General features: G+C 41.4%; 1 protein-coding gene across 1 annotated transcript; it reads right to left on the bottom strand.

The window, feature by feature from the left end:
- Positions 1-2,755: 2,755 nt before the first annotated feature.
- LOC306742858 (high affinity cationic amino acid transporter 1-like) lies at positions 2,756-10,290 on the bottom strand (the record flags this gene model as incomplete). The annotated part of the gene is made up of 11 exons (XM_079225295.1): positions 2,756-5,639; positions 5,744-5,852; positions 6,154-6,305; positions 6,410-6,591; positions 7,488-7,590; positions 8,312-8,451; positions 8,854-9,076; positions 9,157-9,290; positions 9,396-9,567; positions 9,677-9,835; positions 9,921-10,290. The coding sequence occupies 11 exons, from the start codon at positions 10,288-10,290 to the stop codon at positions 5,467-5,469; spliced, it is 1,917 nt and encodes a 638-aa protein (XP_079081421.1). The 3' UTR covers positions 2,756-5,466.
- Positions 10,291-20,129: the final 9,839 nt, after the last annotated feature.

Here is a 20,129-nt window from a genome sequence, read left to right as displayed (position 1 = left end):
GTTTTTTTCAAACTTTTATATTTCTGGGAGGACAATTCGAAATAAAACACAGAGGGCCCAGAGACAGCAGTGTGTGGTTTGAAGTACAGACCAACACACTGCACTATATGCCGTCTCAGCACCTGCAATGCAGAGCAGAAAGCGATGAATCAGATTCCCTTATACCTGCCTCTGCCCCGCCTCCCCATCAGGTCTGTACCACAAGGTTACTTTACTGCTATGAAACCACACGAAGACACAAACTCCCTCTGGGTAACCAAACAACCAATGCACCTGTGGTTAAGATTATCACATGCGGCGTGTTGCTTATATATATGTGTATACGTATATATATAATTTGGCAAATTACAAAAAAAAACTAAATGGAAATGACTATTGCAAACATGTAACATTAACATCTCTCAGAACCCCAAAATGCACTCTTGCTCACTCAAGGTTTTGCTTCTTTTTTTTTTACCTTGCCTGCCTTACTTTTACCTGTGAGTTACATTAACATTTTTCATACTGTGGAGTTCATCATTTTCTGCTTCACAGTCCCTGTGCTGGTTGAAATGAAAGCAATTAAACCTTTTAATTAGAAAAACCTCTGGGGAGCTGAGCGTTACGGAAAGAGCGCGATGCTGCTGCTCATCTTACTGACTGAACTGATATCCTCCACTTCCGTTACCTCATATGCCATTTCCATCCAGACAGCACATACTGCTGTACTGTGTATGCCGGTTGTCTCTGTGTTCGGCTCTTAGGCTCCTTCCAGCATTGGCCTCGTAAAATGTTGTCTCCTAGTTGTGTCCTCTCACGTTTGCATCGGTGACACAGATGGAGGAAATGTATGCTCGTACCCACAACATGCTTCCCTGAGCATGTTTCCCCATCCCCCAATTGTTCAGCAAGTCACCGCCACCTTCCTCCCGATATGCAGCATGATGGCGAGACCTTAACCAGGGGGGCCTCATATAAATATCAGTGCATCCTTGCTTGTGAGAAGGTTCACTCAAACCACTTGATTTTCTCAGGAACATAGGCACTTCTTCAGGTTTAGCACTCGTATGAGCCAGGCCACAGATCAAGGCCTACATTTGTCCACCAAAGCTGCACATCATGTTTAAACTGGAATCCTCATGAAATATTGACACCAGCCTCCCTCCCATTTTAACGCTTCAGTGGCCCTGACTTCTTTGTGTAACCAACTAAAGCTCAAACAAGACCTTCCTTGGCTTAAGCACATTGACACAGTAGTGTGCCAAGTGAAGGCAAACATACATGCCAGAGCAGCATTAATGTGACATGCAAACACATGTAAATTATTTCTGAATTGATGGGCAGATGCGTACAGTAACATCATCAGCATCGAGGCCTCTTACATAATGAAACAAAAATCAGGCCTGAACTGTGGTCACTGGAACCACCAGCAGGCATCTGTGACTTTACTGGTTTCATGACTGATGTTCACGAATTCCGCTCGTGCTGCTTCTTCCTCATTGCACAGCTTCTAAATATACACTCTACACACATGACCCGCAAACAGGCAGGCAAGAGGAGGATGTGTTGCGTTTAGGAAAGACACCAAACAAACATGAGAGAGAGGTGAAAGAATAGTGCATGCAGGTCTGACCCCACCACACACGGGCACTCACACTCACCTACAGAGAGGTTACCTTTTTTTATTTTTCGCTTGAGCTATTAGAATTTGCGCTCTTGGAAACATCAGGGAAATGAAAATAACAACGCTCCTACAAACACCACCAGCAACCGGATCCTCCGCAGTCTCACCAGCAGATGCAGCAGTGTCAATACATCCAATTATCACTGCCGCGGATCTCAGATTGATATTGAGAGGGAGAGAGACCGAAAACACCCGCCGCCGCCCGCGGGGTGAAGCGGCGAGACCTTACCGGTTAGATTCAGGTAAATCCGCTGGAGAGGAGAGGAACTCCTCAGAGAAGACACGAAGAAGACGTCCACCTATAGACGTGATAAGGAGGACACCGTCTGCACCATCGCTGGAAAAAGAGGAGGAAAGGATGAGAGGAGAGAGGGGACTCAACGCCCATGCGAACACGTGCTCTTGTCGCCCCCTGCAGGTGAGATCCTGCACTTGTTCTCCCATCATCACATGTTTAAAGCTGCATACTTTCAACAGCCTCAGTCCGTGTACGTACGCAGCAGAGAGAAGACACAAAAAGCTACAACACGAGCAAATTTTTTGTTTTTGTTTTTATATAATACAAAATAAACAAACATAACAGAGAGAAATGAATATCACAGTGCAAGAAGAGGCAACAAGCCAACTGGGCGCATCTGAAGCCTCCACCTATATAATATTTAAAATTTGACACAATTACAAATATGAAATATGCATAAGAAAGACAACAAAGAAAGAAAGAAAAAAAAGAAAAATAATGTAATTGTGTCCAAGGTGTGTGTGCATGTGAAAGTAAGCATGGCTTGTGTTTGTTCAGGGACGTAAAAGGGAAAGCATGTCCAATTTTACTCCTCGAAAAGATATCATTGATACAAAGTGGATTGTATTTTTGCAAGTGCAAAACTTAAAAGCCATAATAATATTATAATACATATTATTTATACATAGTAAAATAAATAGTTGGCTAACTAAGTTATCTTACAGTTTTAGTCAATTCAAACAAAATAGAATGCCATTATTTACACAAAATTCAGAACGCATAAAGAGTGGAAAGAAACTGAAAAATATCCATAACACAATTAGCAAGAATAACAAAGACAAAGTCTGTTAAACTTTCGGCAAAAATTTATTTACAGCAGTAAATATACAAACCACAACCAATCAATACATGCTGAACAGCTAACCTCCACCACTCTGATACACTGTAAACCTTTATAACTTAGCGGCACTAAAAAAATCAACACACAAAAAAAATAGTGCAGCATACAACTTTTTACATGTTTAAAACACAGTGTCAAGGACATTAAATGCACTTTTTGTGGTTTCTTTAGATGAGCCTCCCATAATGAATGATTCCTGATGTCGTTGTGCTTCAAAACTAATATATATCATCTATTTATTGTGAACAGCCACAATGGCACAGTTTGTAACAGTTATTTACTTTACATAATGCTTGCAACATTAAATGTCAGGTACTGGTACACCAAAATGTATACGTGATAATGTCCCACTGATGCAAACATCAGACAACAGTTTAGATAAAGGCTTTGCGGACAGAAAACTGTAACTTACAGCAGCACAATCATATTTGACAACACTAAATACACTGTGTTTGTATGTACAAAGCTAAGTAGCATGTTAATCTTGACGCTATTTCACTTCCATCGTTAAGGAATCTAAAGCAACTCTGTCAATGAATTGCAACATTGTTCGGATGTATAATCAAAATAAATCTGCTTCTGGCAACATCAATAGTTTTAAGCAAACATTTCATCATAGCGTTCATTTAAAAGAGGATTCGGTGGAGAGACTTCCAGTCTTTGGAAGCCCTTTAGTGAACACACAAAAATGTTGCGTTCAGGTTTTAGCTGCCCTGGGAATCTGCACACTCTGACAATCAGCTTTCATATCCATAATCATTAAATAGCATCTGAATGACAAAAGCACACCAGATATATTACTGTTGAGGTAAACATAACTGTTGGTGTAGTTCGTTTCTGAATATACAGTATGACTATCTCTGTGGAAACGGAACGGTGTTAAAAATCACCAGCTGATACTTTAGCCCGTTCAGATGTATGTGAACTAAAAAGTGAAAATGCTCCACTAAGGTGGAATTTCCTCTTATACATCATAAATACCGTAGATGCTTTTCAAACTCCAAAGTGTACATTATATACAGACATATATATTTCAGAATTCGAGCTCTTGATAGAGCAATATCAGACCTCTCATAGGTGTAACATTAACTTGAGAAATAGGCACTTCAAATATATCCTCTGTCGCGTATAATACATCGTTCCACATTAGCAGCTTTCCTTTTCTTTGGCTGGTTAAAAAAATGAAGTTCCCTGAAGGAGACAACATTGTTGTATTTGATGTGTCCTGTGAGGAAAACATCTTTCAACTGTAGAAGACACTGTCACACTGAGATATACTGATCACAAAGTACTGTACCAGATAATGATGAATTATTTTGAGTTATGCATTTAATATAAAACACAGGTAGGCCTTCAGAGTTGTGCCTTCTGGACAGCACATTTTCTCTGGAGTCAAAACGCATTACACAATTTTTACCATTGAGGTAAACTTACAACATAAAAAGGCAATCAAGATACAGTGAAATTCTCAGCCGAGTTTAAAAATAATTACTTGTGGATTCTCAATTTAAGCTCTGACAAGAAATTTTCATTGTGTGTTGATTTTGGCAGCCCCTGTGGACAAAAGCGGTAATGTTTCCGGCGTCAGATTTCTGACCCGGTTGCACCTACTACAAGCATTTAGAATAACTACATAGAAACAGCCCATCTTCTACCTGATGGTCTTCTTTACTTATGCAGGTCATTAAGAGGCATCAGTTTTAAACTGAGACTGTTTCACCTCCAGCTAAAACTTCCTCAAGGTAACTTTAAAGCAATTCATTTTAGTGTGAAATAAAGGGATGTGGAGTTAAAAAACAATCTCCCATGGGATTTTGATACAGTAGCCGGCACTGTGCCTCCTAATGCACCACAACAAGGAACAAATATGTACCAGGAACTCTGCCAAACGCATGCATATTTGCCTTAAAAAATAAAGAAGGCAAAAAAGATAAGCCTCATTAATTTAAAACAGAACTCTTTTGTAATTCATAATGTCTTTTCTGTAAACAGCCAACACATGCAAATGTTGAGCGATTTCAAGCCAGGCGAGCAAAAAAAAGTTAAAATATGTTATGACAGAAGAAATGAAAGAATGGGGCTCATGATTCTGATATACTGTGGATTAAGGAACCAAAATAAAGTTTTGATGCGTTTGATTGATATATGTGATGTCTCAAAAAACTATGTAAAACTACTTGTTCTTTGTCTTTGTTTGATTTAGTGCCACATAATTAGTTGTGTTCAGTGAAATAAAATCATATCAAAGTGAAAAACGTACAAATAAATACTTTTCAGCAAAATAAAAATGAAAATATTAGTTTTCAGATGTTTTACTTAGTCTTCGCATCTAATTAGCATTTTCACTTTCATCAAAATGTTTGGCTGGAATAAGTAAAGAATAATTGGAAGGGCGCATGGAAGTCGCCGTATTGCTTTCGTAGATTTGCAGCCTGTGGTTAGCATGCCTGTCTTTCAATCAGAGGGTTGGTGGTTCGTGCCCCAGCCCCGGCTCTGCTAGTCCATGTCGTTGTGTCCTTGAGCAAGACACTCAACCCCTAATTGCTCCCCGTTGCTGTGTCTACGGTGTGTAGAGCAAAAATGTAAGTTGCTTTAGATAAAAGCGTCAGCTAAATGTAATGTAATTTAACAGAAAGAGAGTGGAATAGTAAACCTCCCGCTTCCTCAGCAATCTTCCTCATCGTCTCCTGTGGCGGTTTGGGTGTTGTGTAGAAACGCTTCCTTCTCTGTGGCCATGGGCTCGCCCTTTATTGTGCAGGCGGGCGTGTAGATGTTGGAACCGGTCACCGAGGCCTCTGCACTGTTGCGAATACCATAGCCAAAGTAGATGAAGAAACCTACAAATGGTGTATAAACATCGTGGCAAAGATATTAATTCATTTTCAAAACAAGTACAACAACAGATCATATTTGGCATTGTACGCCCCAAATTCCAAAATACCTAAAACCATCCAGATGGCAAAGCGCATCCAGGTCCCTTTGTCGAGCTGCATCATGAGATAGACGTTGATGAACATACTGAGGACTGGGACAAAGGGCAGCAGGGGAACCTGTGGGAAGAAAGTGTGTGCATTTAACATTACAACCTTAAATATTAAGAAAAAGATGACCGGCAATAATGTGAAGTACACACTTTTTGCATTGGTTTGGTTTAGAGTCCTTTAGCAGGTTGGAAGAAACTGTAAAGTCTAAAGAGCAAGTCCTCTCGTCTCCTTTTCACTGTTTGTCCTGGTCACTATCTGGAACAGCTTGTTGTTAAACTAGGCTTTTTTAATGAAAACGTCTAGTAAACAGAAGTATGGTGTATGAAATATAGTGAGAAAACTCTCTGGTGAAAGAAACACAGTCTACCTTGAAGGCCAGCTTGGTCTTGCTTTGCGGCTGCCTCCACACGATGAAGGTGACAATCAGACAGGCCACCATGAGAATGCTGAGGACAGACACTGACCAGACCGCCAGACGTCCTTGGACAGCTACGATGCTGAAGACGCACACCAAAACACCTGGAGGAGAGCATACAACCGTGAGATGATGTGCTGTATCAGTAACCAGGTGAATTATTCCACCGCCATCATCTGCTTTTCCCTGGGCTTTGTGCGCGTCTCACCGATTATGCTGGTGCAAATGTTGACGGCAAACCCGGACAGAGGGGACGGCTCCGTGTTTGAAGGGCAAAGTAAATTCCTGAAGGTGAAGCAATCGTCGTTGTTGCCCTCGTTAAAAGCCATTTCAGGTTCATCCTGAGTGTTGGCCATCTCATAGGCCACACTGGGCTGCTGAGGCTGGTACCTTCAGATGGAAAAACAGATGGTCAGAACCACGCTGAGAAACTGCTGTACTCCCATAACTGCTGTTCACTAAAAGATGAGGACATTCTAGAAAATCCTAACGAAGTTTAAAACCATACTGCATCCCCTTCATTATGAGGGGTTTAGCAGATATTTCTCTCTAGTGAATATGCTACAAAGGATTATTCATGTATTAAATGCATCAAATATGCAATAAATACATGAAATAAATTAAATACGATAAAACCGGCGGTCAGTAGGTTTAGCAAGGTCGGTGACTGCAAATTATAATCTTTGAAATCATTAAAAGTATTATTTTGCATTTATATCAAATTAAAAATGAAGCTGTGAGCATCTTTAAAGGTGCATTGTACGGGGTTCAGAGCATTACTGTGGCATTAAACCGCCATGTGTCATGTGAATATACAGTAGAGTAATGTCTACCTAAGCAGAGAATGAAGTCGCTCTCCAGTCAGTGTGTGTTGTTAACCAAGCTTGACCTTGCTTTGTTGACCTACCGGCTGTACGTGCATGCTTTTAGTGCATGTTAGCGCATGTGTGCCTCAGTAGCTAGCTAACGGTTACAGCTGATAACCCCCCCCCCCCCTTTAAACCCTGTTAGCTCCTTCAGCACTGTTGCCATAGTTTGCATTGTTAGCCGTCAGCCACCAGCTCAGCTGTCGACACGTTGAGAGCCGTTGAGAGCCAACAGAAATGCTCCCAATCTCGTATCTTGCCCATTCGAACACTTCTACACACATCTGGCATAACCGAGCCCCTGACTGGGGATTCCTTTACAAGTGAGAGGATGTTAAAATATGGAGAGATTCAGCCTGGTAATTCTCTAGCGCTCTGACAAGCTTAGACTGGATATGTCAACTCAGAGATGAGGTGTACCTGAGGACCATCACACAGGCAGCCACCAAAGTATAGGCCAGCAAAGTGCCAATGGACATGAGGTCGACCAGGTCCTTTAAGTCAAACAGGAAAGCCATCACAGCTGCAGGACACAGGAGAAAAACACACAATGTCAAGATGAGAGATGTCTTAAAACTAATCCTAAAAGTAAAACAAATATAAAATGCACATTGACCACAGTATAATGCAGATATTGTATTTTTACATAATTCATACACATTTTCAAACTATTGCTATAGAGTTTGATTTAATTACAACCTCATGTGATGAAAGCCAACATCCTCCTTCCCCAAGAGGGCACTGTTGCCTCGGGCCTCATGTCAGCTACCTACCAGCCATAAGCCCTGCCACCAAGGTGGAGAAGTTGGGCGTCTTCCTCTCGCTGACACGCGCCAAAAACGAGAAGAGCAGACCATCGCGAGCCATTGCAAAGATAATGCGTGGCAGTGGAAACATGGAGCCGAGGAGACTAAGCCAAGGAAGAAGGAGGAGGAGGAGGCAGAGATTTCTTTTACTTAACGAATACGTTTGGGAAGTCAGGTTTCACACAAGGCCTCAACTGCAGCTATTCTCAGCCAGACATCCTGATGAACAGAACAGGATGCTGTACGAAGCGTGTTCCTGTGCCAGCTTTGCACATGGCAATAATTGAAGGAATATAAAATTTACAGGACATTTGCGCTGTATCGTCATCTTGGTTTTTGGCCAAGTGCTTGTGTTGAGGCCTTGTGTGCCAAGGCGCGTCTTGGGTTATAGGATAATGGGGACCACAGCCAGTCAGTAGGTTTAGGTCATGACCTCACCTGCCACAACACCTGATGTTACTGTAGCTGTTAGAGGGGTTTTGGTTCGTGGGCTGATTTTGGCCAAACATTTGAAGAGCAGGCCATCTTCTGCCATGGCCCAGATCACTCTGGGCATAGGGAACATGGAGCCTAGTAAACTAGTATGGGAAAGAGAAAAAAGCATGCCGTGCAAGTGAATGCACACGGTTAGAAAATTAAAACAGAGGACTGTTGCCGCAAGGTTTGAAGGACTCCAACATCTAAAATGTTGTTTGCTATAGCATTAAGATATCTCAAAAAGGGAACTAAGAAGCTCAAACCATGAAAACAACCCAAGATTCATCAAAGATGAGCAAACTAATGTCCATTAAATAAAAATAAATAAATAAAAATAAATTACAAAATTCACTCAATGGTTCAGCTCCAAATAAATAAAATACTACAACTACATCCCCTCACGTACTAAATTAAAGAAACTAGAATGTACTGGACATGAATTATAGAATCCTAAAAAAAACCTACAACTTTTCATGCAGAGAGGCAGTAGGAAAGCCTCTTACCTGGTCGACAAGGCACATAAAGATCCGATGGCCACTGCGTAAGTGGCTTCCTCCCAGCCCACATACTTGAAGGCCACTGGCAGAGGGCTGTTCTGATCCAGCAGGTAGTAAGGCATCATCAAAGTGAGGGCCGCTGACACACCGAAGTACGCCACTAAGCAAATAAGGAGCGAGGCCACAATCCCGATGGGAATGGCCCTCTGAGGATTCTTCACTTCTTCTCCTGGGGAGGGAACATAGCTGGAGATGTGAGTGGATCGGGGTCACCAGTGTTGCTTATCAATGCAATGTGTTCCCTCTCACCTGTCGTGGCAATGCAGTCAAAGCCTATAAATGCATAAAAGCAGGTGGCGGCGCCAGAGAGGACTCCACTCATGCCAAACGGCATAAAGCCGCCTTCACCAAGACTTTCTGCAGATGGTGGAGTATCAGAGATACTGGAAGTAAAACAAAGAAAAGGCATTTTCTTATTTAAAGCACAACATACAGGTATATTATTAGGCACATAACATTTTAGGAAAAAAGCTCTTCATGTCACCCACTTGAGGCTAGAGTTACTGGTGGCGTTGAGGATTTCCTCAGGGTTCACGTTCCAGTTTTTCAGGTCTCCTTTGACCAAGCCAGAGATGATCATAAACACCAGCACCAGCACATTGATGCAGGTGAACACTTTATTTACCAAGGCCGACTCCTTCACTCCAAATATAAGCAGTCCTGCAAGCAGTTAAAAAAAAAGACAATGTGGAAGACGAAAGCCTAATATGTCGAAAGGGAAAATGAGATGAAACATTTTTCACCGAGATGCATCCGAGCTGCTCCTCACCCGTCAGAGCGATTATTATGAAGACGGCAAATATGTCTGGATACTCTGCCAGGATGCCTGGGGCATTCATGGTCAGGTAACGTCGGCAGAATCCCTCAATGTGCCCGCCAATCAGCTCATCGAAGGTTGCGCTCCATGCTCTGGCCACACTTGAAGTTCCTGTGTAGAGGAAAGTGTTCATGTACACTGAACAATATCTGGTGCAGCAGCTAAATGCCTTCCTTCCTTATCCAACGTGTCTCACCAATGACGTAAGAGAGGATGAGGTTCCAGCCTGTGATAAAGGCCCACAGCTCCCCAACTGTCACATAGCTGTAGAGGTAAGCCGAGCCAGTTTTGGGGACGCGGGCTCCGAACTCGGCGTAGCACAGACCGGCCAGGACTGAGGCGAAGGCGGCTATGAGGAAGGAGAGGACAATGGCGGGTCCAGAGCTGTCCCGGGCTACGGCGCCGGCGAGGATGTAGACTCCAGCACCCAGCGTGCTGCCAACGCCCAGGGCCACCAGGTCGAACGTGTTGAGGCATCGAGACAACCGGGAGTCGTCCGCGTTACAGTCGACAACCTTCACCCGCAGGAGCTGCTTCCCAATGCCCTTTAATGTTGCCAGAATCATCCTGGCTGGCACCAAAAGCTCGACACAAGATAATTTATCTGTCGACAAAAACAAGACAGGAATGACTTGAGCACTGAGATCACTCTGCATTTTATCAGACAAAGAAAACATATATATACATACATATACACACAGGTATATGTGCTGTTCCAGCCCCAGATCAACTTTCTAACTTCGATGTTTTAAGAAATAATAGCTTAGTTGATTAATCTAACGATGACAAAGTGCTGACATAAAATCGGACATTCTGTTTTGTTCTTTTCAGAACAAAACTTTTTTGCGCATTGCCATTTACAGTAAAAGACACACTCAAATTTCTCTGCTCAATCTACTGGCCCTTTCTGTCCAGTGACGGACGACATATGCAGTGAGGGTTTGGACAGAGTCACAAAATAAACAGAGCGTTACTATTGGTGAACAGTATTTTTGCATCGTGATTGGCATTAACCCAATGTAATAAACAGCTTGCAGATATTGTTGCAAAAATGTGACTTCATTCATGTCAGCATGAGTCACAGATTATACAACAAGTGGGTTGAAAAACCTGCTTTAAAAAACCTACACATTCACTATTGCTAATAACACAATGCACAAACAAGGTCAGATATGTTGAGTGGTAATATATTAAAGGGCTTGGATAAGTTAGTACTGCACTAAAAGTGTGTACTGAGAATACTATTAAAGTACTACAAGCTGCACATTTCCACAAAGCTCGAGTTAAATAAACTGTCAAACTACTAAAAACATACTAAAACCCCAAGTGCTATTCACTCTCATTTTGTTCTCCTTCATATTGCTTCAAAAATTACTCGAGTGAAGAATTAATTTGCTTACTAATATTGGACACTGTAATGGTCTAACAGAGCTTCTGATTGGACATACCCTAGATGCACTATAACATACCTTCTAGAGGAAAAGTATGATCCATCAATATGTTTACAGAAGATATTTTGTCTACTATTCTGTAATATTCTAGTACGGTTATCTGTTATCAACACATTGTTCCAGGTGAGAGTGCAGGCAGCAGTAACACTCCATCTCAGCCAAGTCCCACTGTGGGTGAACCTACATAGAGGAATAAAACGATTGCTAACTTCTTTTTCCCCATCAAATAACAACATGTCAAATCGAGGCAAGTGAACAATATGTTTTTCAGTTAAAATAAAATGCAATATTAATGCTCCAGTCAGCAGTAACATCTTAAATCTCACCGTTCATTATATGATGATAAAACAGAATAAGGTCAACTCAACCATGATGTTGCGAGACGGTTCATAACAACAATATCTGGCGAACTATTACATTGTGATATTTTGTAAACATTGTGCAGGGCATAATCCTGACAATCTGAGATCCAATTTCAAAGCCTCTGCTAAAAGAGAACATCAGAGACAGATATAGATCTGACTAACAATGCACACAAATACTCACAACACAGAACAGGATCTCCTGTCTTCACTGCTATACACTGTTTTTCTTCTTTCAGCTTAAAAATCCACTCAACCACTTACTCCAGTGAGTGGAGCTGTAGATTTCATTTCCAGTCATCTGAGGTTGAATCGAGCCGAGAGAGACGTTTACAAGAGCTGCTTTGACACGTGACACAGACGCCTCTTATCACACAAACCATTCAGGTGTCCAGCCCACAAATAGAACAGGGACTCTTCACACGGCCCCCGAGCTAAAGACACAGATCAGCTGTGACGCCTATCCCCTTTTGTGTGGTCCGTCGAGGTTATGATGACCTGAACAGGTTGAGCCAGACATTCCATCGGGCTAACCGTCTGATTAGACCAACATGCAGAGACCAAAACACCCCTGGTGAGTGTACACAAGGCTGAAGCTGGAAAGGAAACCCAAAAAGTGCATCTGTAAACTGTGTACTTCTCGTGTCGGACGTGAAATAATACGCCCTTGTGTGCTGTGCAAGCGAGAACATTTGTTACATCGCAGCGTGGAACAAAAGGAGGCGGGAACAGCCAGAGGTTCAGAATTCAAAGCGGAGGCGTAGTGTAGCGTGCACAAGATGTGACATGCCGTGGCCGGGCTAAAAAAAGGAAGGTGGGAAGGGCAGAACCCTGCCCTCTTCTCAGCCAATCGTCGAACTCAACACCTGCTCGTGACACACTGGCCAGCAGTCAGTCACATGCCCATCACTATTTGGCATGAGGCTAAATACTTGAGCTCCTTTAAATATCTTTTATGTTAGCTGTGATATAGTTTATAAGCCCAGAGTTGAGTCGCAATAACAATTTCATAAATCCAAGCCAATTGGCTCAGATAGCGACATAGATCTAGTATTGGTATATTAGAAATAGAGCATTATAAACTTTCCATTGATTTTCTGCATGTATATTCATGCTTTAGATGACATTACATCCTTAGAATATAGTTGATTTGCTTTCAGTCAGGCATTAATACTGGACTTGTACACTTGTGAGACCCACACCTGCAGAACCACCTGCATCTGGGGAATACACATTATCTAAGGGTAAAAGTATGCAACCTGCCATTTTTCCTCACATGAAATTGAAAAAACCTGCAGAATTTCATTAATTACAATTTTCCCCGCATGAATTTGAAAGACTGCGGCAGCACAGAGCCAATTCAGAGACCACTGATGTCCCACTTGGCACGTGGACAAAAAAAAAACACCTGCCCTTGTTGTATAACCGGGAATGGAGCAAACAAAGTGCCATGTGAGAGCGATCATAAAACAGACCGCTTACACAAGCCAAACAAACTTTCCTTTCCAGGGAATTAGGCCTTAGTGACATACCTCGGGCCACACTGACCTTGGAGCACTACAGCTACGAAGAGCAGAATGTTATAAGAAGAGCCAGCTATGAGGAGCACAGACAGGAAGTACAGCTTTTACTCGTTTCTGAGTTTTGCTTATATGTTCATACCTTCAAGGTGGTCTCAAGGGGGTCTTAAGCACACACACGCACACGCACACACACACAGTTTCTTCTTGCCCTTGTGGAAGAAAACAAAAGAAAATAAATGTCCCAAAAAACACACAACAAAACAGGCTTAAAATGATCCCCTTCGTGATACATAATCACTGAGGCCTGAAGATCTTAATTTCTTACTGGTTTAATGACTGAATGTAAACCACACGTACACAGTACAGCCAATAATAGGATCATCCGTGATGTAGATTAAGAGATGTTGACACCCTAGTTTGAAACCAGGTGCAGCAATACCCCCCCCCCCCCCTCCTGTTAGAGCTTAGCGGACATGACCTTGCAGGTTTCTCACTTCAGTGTTCATATTCTTTCCCTGCCCTCCTCATGTTTTATGACTGAAGTGTCAGAGACACCAAATACAGAATCTACACAATACAATACATATATAAAACATGTGTGACTTTTAAAGACTATATTTCAGTTAATAGTTCAGGTGTCCAAGATTTATAATAACAGTCTTAGATATGTTTCTGACCACTAGCTGGCACTGTGCCTCCTAATAACTCCCAAAACTGGAAAATTCACATTTATTTGGCAGGTGATCACTGTGTATTTAAAATGCTCCAAAAGGTTTAATTCGACTACTCTAATATTTTCAAAGCAATATGTTAAATTGGCTGACACGTCAAGAACAATACCTAATCGATGTTTATTTATAGTGTATTAATTTATAGCAAAACATTCCTCATTACAGATGTCTGATCCATCCACACAAAGTGTTGTATCATGGTCATTACAGTGAGCGATTCAAAAAAGGAAATGGTACAGGACACTAAACAGCCTCATTGAAACTAAACTTTAACCGTTTAATTGATGTAAACAATATATTTATAAACCAATGTACTCCTGGTTTTTGAAGCCATGCCATTGTTTCTAGGGTTAAAGTCTCTATAGCCAATATATTATGCAAGTTTGTCACGGTTCTCATTCTTGAAAATCTCCACACACAAATAAACAACAACATAGAGTTTTAAAGCCAAACCATGACAGGACAAGTAAAGCAAATGAGTTGGTTGGATGGGAGCTGCTAAAGGTTTTACATCCATGAAAGTCTCTCCATACCTAGAGAGTCTCAGCCAAACATGCTGCCTTAACCCCACATCAAACCATATGTTTTGTATTTAGTAAAGTCAAATCAATAAGTTGTTTAGACTTCTCCGACTGACTGATATTGACCTTTGTGATCTTTTAAATCAAACTAAAATACAGGATTTGTATGTTTTATTCTGTTCAGCTTTTGATGGCACTATTTTCTTCAAATACATAGTGTTTCTTAATCTATTTCAGTCTTTTACAGTAACACAAAAAGGGAATATCATAAAACACTGTAACTTTTAAAGATACCAGTTTGATATGACTAACTCGGACTTCTGAAGCCTCAAATGAGCTTTGGATGAACTTTGAAAGGCATTCATCCTTGTAAGAAGTATATTTGGTCTCAGCCTTTTCCATGCCAATCACACAAAAGGGACCATTCTCCAGTCAGTTTGGATAAGAGGAACAGTTGCACTTGTATTGGAGCGAGTACTGTGAGAAAAAAAAACTGTGGACCCAAACTAGACCCAAACAATGACCTGCCTTAAGCACAAATGACTCACACTCATGGAACATAACGTTGTCCTCCTTCTGAAACGACCCATAGGTGAACATTGCTCTTTATATTGTTGCACAGGAGGAAAATGTTGACTGAGAGACATGTTTTTTTTTAATTTAACATTTGATTTAGTTTGTTTTTAACTCTTTAAACTAATTATTTACCTTACAGAGAAATGTTTCGAAACAAACAAGTCCAACATGTAGCTACAGTGGGCCTGAATGAAAATGTAATCAAAAAGATTCCCTCGCACATGTAGGTAATATAACGCATAAAAACACATAAAAAGCTTTTTTAAACATGTTTCTGTTTAAATTGTTATTGGCCTATTTAATAACACGGATGGTAATAGTACAGTAATGTCCATGTATTTACAGTGCGGGTTCATATGAGTGCACGCGCACTACTGCTGGAAACGACACTCGCTATAAAAGGCAATGTTCCTCCTCGTGGCCACCTATGCATTACTTTAAACTGCAGCCAGCCACACAAAACAGATTCACTTCTATAAACTATGCGTCGCACGTGAAGCTCCTTGCTCCAGCTACTGTAAAGTACCCGGGTCCAGAATGAAGACCAGTAGAGTCCAGCAGCTGCTCTTTGTATTGCATCAGCCGGATGGATCTCCTCCTCTCCCTCAGACCATGTCTACTGCTTCCGTATGAACTACTGCAGGAAACGCATGGCTGAAGTACCCTCTTTTTATTTTACTGTTTACAAACAACTGCAGCGGAATAAATGGGAACATTGTTCATTAAAAAAAAAACGAGTCAAAGTACTCAACTTAAAACCTCTTACCTTCTTTGAGAAGCCGCCAAACAGCTTTTGCCTCCTTCAGTTGGCGCGACTCAACTCAACTCAACAATAGTGGCTTGAAACAGTCATCGGTCGGACACGTCCCACTACTGCTGGTTTGTTGGTGTGTGGACTCACGCGCACGCGTGTGCACGGAGGCCTGGCACGCCGACGGCTGGGAGGTCCGCCCGGCAGATTTGTGGCTCCACCTGATAATCTAACGAATATCAGAGGCCAATTGTTCCCGCGTTGCAAGTACCACAAGTAGCCAGCAGAGGGCGGTCTTCACAAGCGAATCCCCCGCAGGATTTGCTGTGGCTCTCTTTGAGGCGATCAGAAACGGAAACACACCTTTTATGTCTTGACACTGATTGTGCAATACTGTTGTCATATTTGTGTGCCTTATTTTGTATATTTTCTTATACTATTTTCATTTACAGCATTTTTTTTTATTATTCTTAATTTTAATTCAAATTTTTACCTGAATTTTATTGTAATTCTGTGTGGAAGGAGGACCGAGCAAAATATGTTTGTCATTGTACGGAGTAACTGTCTGTTATCTGTGCATATGACAATACAAATATCTTGAATCTTCATATTTAATTGAGCCTCATATCAGTTTACATGAGTTTTCATGTGTCCCTGCTGGTCCTCCTCCCTGCATGGTTGCATACAAAGCAGTGGCGTCAACACAGGATATTTATGGAAATTGCTTGTGCAAAAAGTTGCAAAAAAGTCTCAGTGGGGGAAACAGAGCCGTTCCGCGCCACTCTCTGAGTTCCCTGCTGTGGCTGTGGAGCGGGTACCATGTCGTGATCCTCTTATTTCAGCCCTACTCTCAATACATAGCCCCAAAATCTACACCAGGATTTGGGATTATCAATGCGAGGGCATCCTTTCCAACTGCAAAGGAGGCCACACCAGTCATGAATAAGCTCCATCCAGCCTGGGATTCCTCCCGTCAACATCAGTATGTTTTAGGCCCCTGCTGCAGGTGTAGCTGCAGAGGTTGTTGAGATCAGGTGGATATTGGCGGCTTTATGATTCCCTTTTTTGCTTTGACGATAACTACTACATGCATCAAAGCTCACTAAGACGTAATTGGTGGGAGAAGTGCTGCCTTATCTGACATTTCTAGATTTATGGTTGACTGGCGCTCACCCCGTGGACCAATTGTGGATCACTTTGATAAATGGGAGTCAGCGCTCTAAGGTGATTCTGAGGTAATGCAGTTCCTCTGGGAGTAAAGGAGGAAGTACTTCAGTGAACGCTCCCCCTCACCAGATACCGCTGCATTTTGCTCCTTCCAGATACAGTATGTCTGGTGGATAATTTCCCCACCCCCATGAACTTATTTCAAGGTTCTGTATTAATGCAGTTCCTGCTCTGGTTCTCAGGAGCTCGAGTACTGATGGTTTCCATTCAAGCGGTTTAATGAGAACTGAATAGATTCGAGATACCGGGAGAATGTGTTTAATTACCTTGTACAAAAGAAAACAAATGGCACTTTTGCGTCCCAAAGATCGCCATTGGAACCAGTCGCTGCAGCGTTGCATAAAGATGAAAAACTGACTGCAATGAGAAAAAGAATGGCAGCACTCTCTTCTCTCTGCAGAGTACCAACTCGTTGATGCCAGTGTGCTCCAGTAAGGCACCAGTGACCTTTACAGTCATATCTTTGCAATAAAAGCATTGAATCAGATGGACCCAGGAGGAACAAGGATTTCTCCTTTTAAAGTGTTTGATACTAATAATCCAATGAGAAGAGAGATAGAGAATGTTTTCTTTGTGTTTTCAATATAGAGATTTCTTGGTCACACTTTTAGCTTGGCTTATATCATTACAATTGGAAGCATCTGTCAAAAGGATAAACAGACACTACAAATACTCCCAAAAGTGTGTGGCTCTGATGTGGGCTGGAACATTGACATTATAAGATAAGCATTCTTTTTCCAGAAAAAAATTGTAATAACTCTCAATAACTGTTCTTACCATCTGGATAAAAACAACCCAGCCACCAGCAAACAATTTTTGGCATTGTAGGTTTCTTTTCCCCAGTATAGATTGAATTTCAACTTTTCTTTTTCTTATATGAATATGTTCAGATTTATGCTGAATGACGTCCGGCTTTTGTTTATTTAGAAAAAAAGAATGCGGAGCTCTCTGAATCCATCGTAATGGTAAATCATGAGAGGCACAGCACGTGTCAAAACTTCCAAAACTTCCTCTTCTTGTGATGTAGGTTTGAAAAATGGTAATTTTCTCATAAGCACTTTTGTTCCACCCTTTTCGTGTTCCTGACATGGAACTGAAACTATTCAACGTTCTGGTTCTCAGGGCTCCTTATGATTTGTCCCATCTTAAGGTTTCACGAACCAACCAAAGAAAGGAAGCTTTTGAGTATACATGAGGCTAAAATTATGGAGGATAGTATTTTACCATCCTAGAAAAATACAAGTTTTTCACAGAAGCATCAGGTATGTCACACTGTGTCCCCCGGGCATTCAACCCTGCAGGAGGGAATAGTCCCTGCACCACAGGCTGCCTCTCTTCATACACAACAATGAAGATCTTCTTTTCCTGACCGTTCCACATATTGAGAGATAATATCAAGCACTCTTATGTTTAATCTGAGGAAGGTTGGGGATGGTTCTCCAAACATACATATGACGATGACGACATATGACTGTCATATGAATATGAATGAAAGAAGTCAGATGCTGAATGTTGCAACACAATCAGGGATGGTTGCAACATGTTAGAAATATGTTTTTGCGTATTTCTCAATGAACATAATAATGTGAACAATAGGTTTTACAATGATATTGTATTTTTTATTTATTTATTTATATAATAGTATTATTTATTTAGTCATATGTTTTAATGTCTGGCTTCTTGATGGAGGGGAGGGTCTAACTGAGCATGTGTGTCATCCCTCTGGCATGTTTGTGATCGGGAGAATAAGCCTGTAACCCCCGTTACAGCATTCCCCAGTGCCTTAAATGTGCTAAAATGAATATGAACAAAAAACGTACATCTCTAATAGCTCTCAACATGAATAATGTATTGTTGAATGGAGACCGCAAGGGTTTAAGTAAGTTTAACTCCAACATTTATGCTCAAACCTAACTTGCAGAAATTCTCTTGGGGTACATGCTGTTGAAAAGGTTTTTTAAAAAAGGTACTGGTTTTCTCTGCTGTTTGAGCACCGTGATATCACGCGGCAAGGGAAAACATCAGCCACCATTTGAATCTTATTGCTTTACACTATACTTTGAACTATAGTACATGCCTTAACATACACTTAAAAAGGCAGACGCGGCCGGCCTGGCTACGTCAACATATCATAGAGAAGCTCGGATATTACCCCACTATATCTTTACATAGCAAATAGTTGCTTGCTGCTATATTAAGACTCTGAATGTCGCATAGAGAACCTTTGACTTCACATTTTTAATTGATTTAGTCTTCGTCTCAACCTAAGCTTGCATTTACCTGAAAAGCTCAAGTGACATAATCTAATACAATCACAGGCATTTTGTATTAAAGCTGCAGCAGCCTGCATGGTGAAATCCCCACCCGACTTGTGCAGTCACCTGGGTCGACCTCTGAAAGCATCTTCTTTGTGCATGTCAGAGCCCCAATTCTGACTTTGACAATTCTGCATTCTCCAGGATCTTCCCCCCCAGGCATCTGTATGCTTGTGAGCCCATACGAAATACAAACAGACAAACTGTTACAACACAGGATGCGCTCTGTGCTTTCAGGGTTACTTATCAAATCTTTTCAGATATAGGCAACAGTACATCAGACATGTTCTGGGTATCTCAGGGCATGGATATCTACAGGGATTTGCACTCAACCCCTGTATATATCAGTGCAACATCTGAGACTGTGGAGCTTTCAGTTCAGTTTCAGTGCACCGGTTTCAGAAAGGTGTTGATCTAACTCAGGCAAGTTGAGGACACATTTTGCGGTGGTGTTGCGATATGCTCGGGTGTTTCTGTTATTTTGTCTACTGTGAACAAATGTGCATGGTAATTGGATGGATTGAACTGCATTATATTGTACAATACATCCCCTGTGGTAGCACATGAATACTTATAAAGTTACTGAGAGACATTTTTGGAAAAGACCAGAGGGTTTTCTTGAGGCGTTGGAATTTATGTATTTTATTAGATACTTGACAGTGAAGAGACGGAAAAGTTGCATGAGACATGTCATGCCCCTTTAAAACATGTTCCTAAATCAAGTGATTCGTCCAGGACCTAGTAAACCTGTTCTAAAGTGGCAACCAGAACAAAATGTCAAAAAAGAGAGAACAAAATCTAAACACTGCAAAAGAAATACAGCCTCAAAAATGACAAAAGCATTCTTCCCAAACTGCTTTTCATTGCCAGTGAACAAAGCAGCACAAAGTGAGGATGCCTCGGAAATGGAGATGGAAGTATTATGGTCTGATGAGTCGTCTTTCATCC

Source organism: Taurulus bubalis, assembly GCF_910589615.1.
Source record: "Taurulus bubalis genome assembly, chromosome: 10".
NCBI classification, from domain to species: Eukaryota; Metazoa; Chordata; class Actinopteri; order Perciformes; family Cottidae; genus Taurulus; species Taurulus bubalis.
This window is presented reverse-complemented; position numbering and strand designations above follow the sequence as displayed.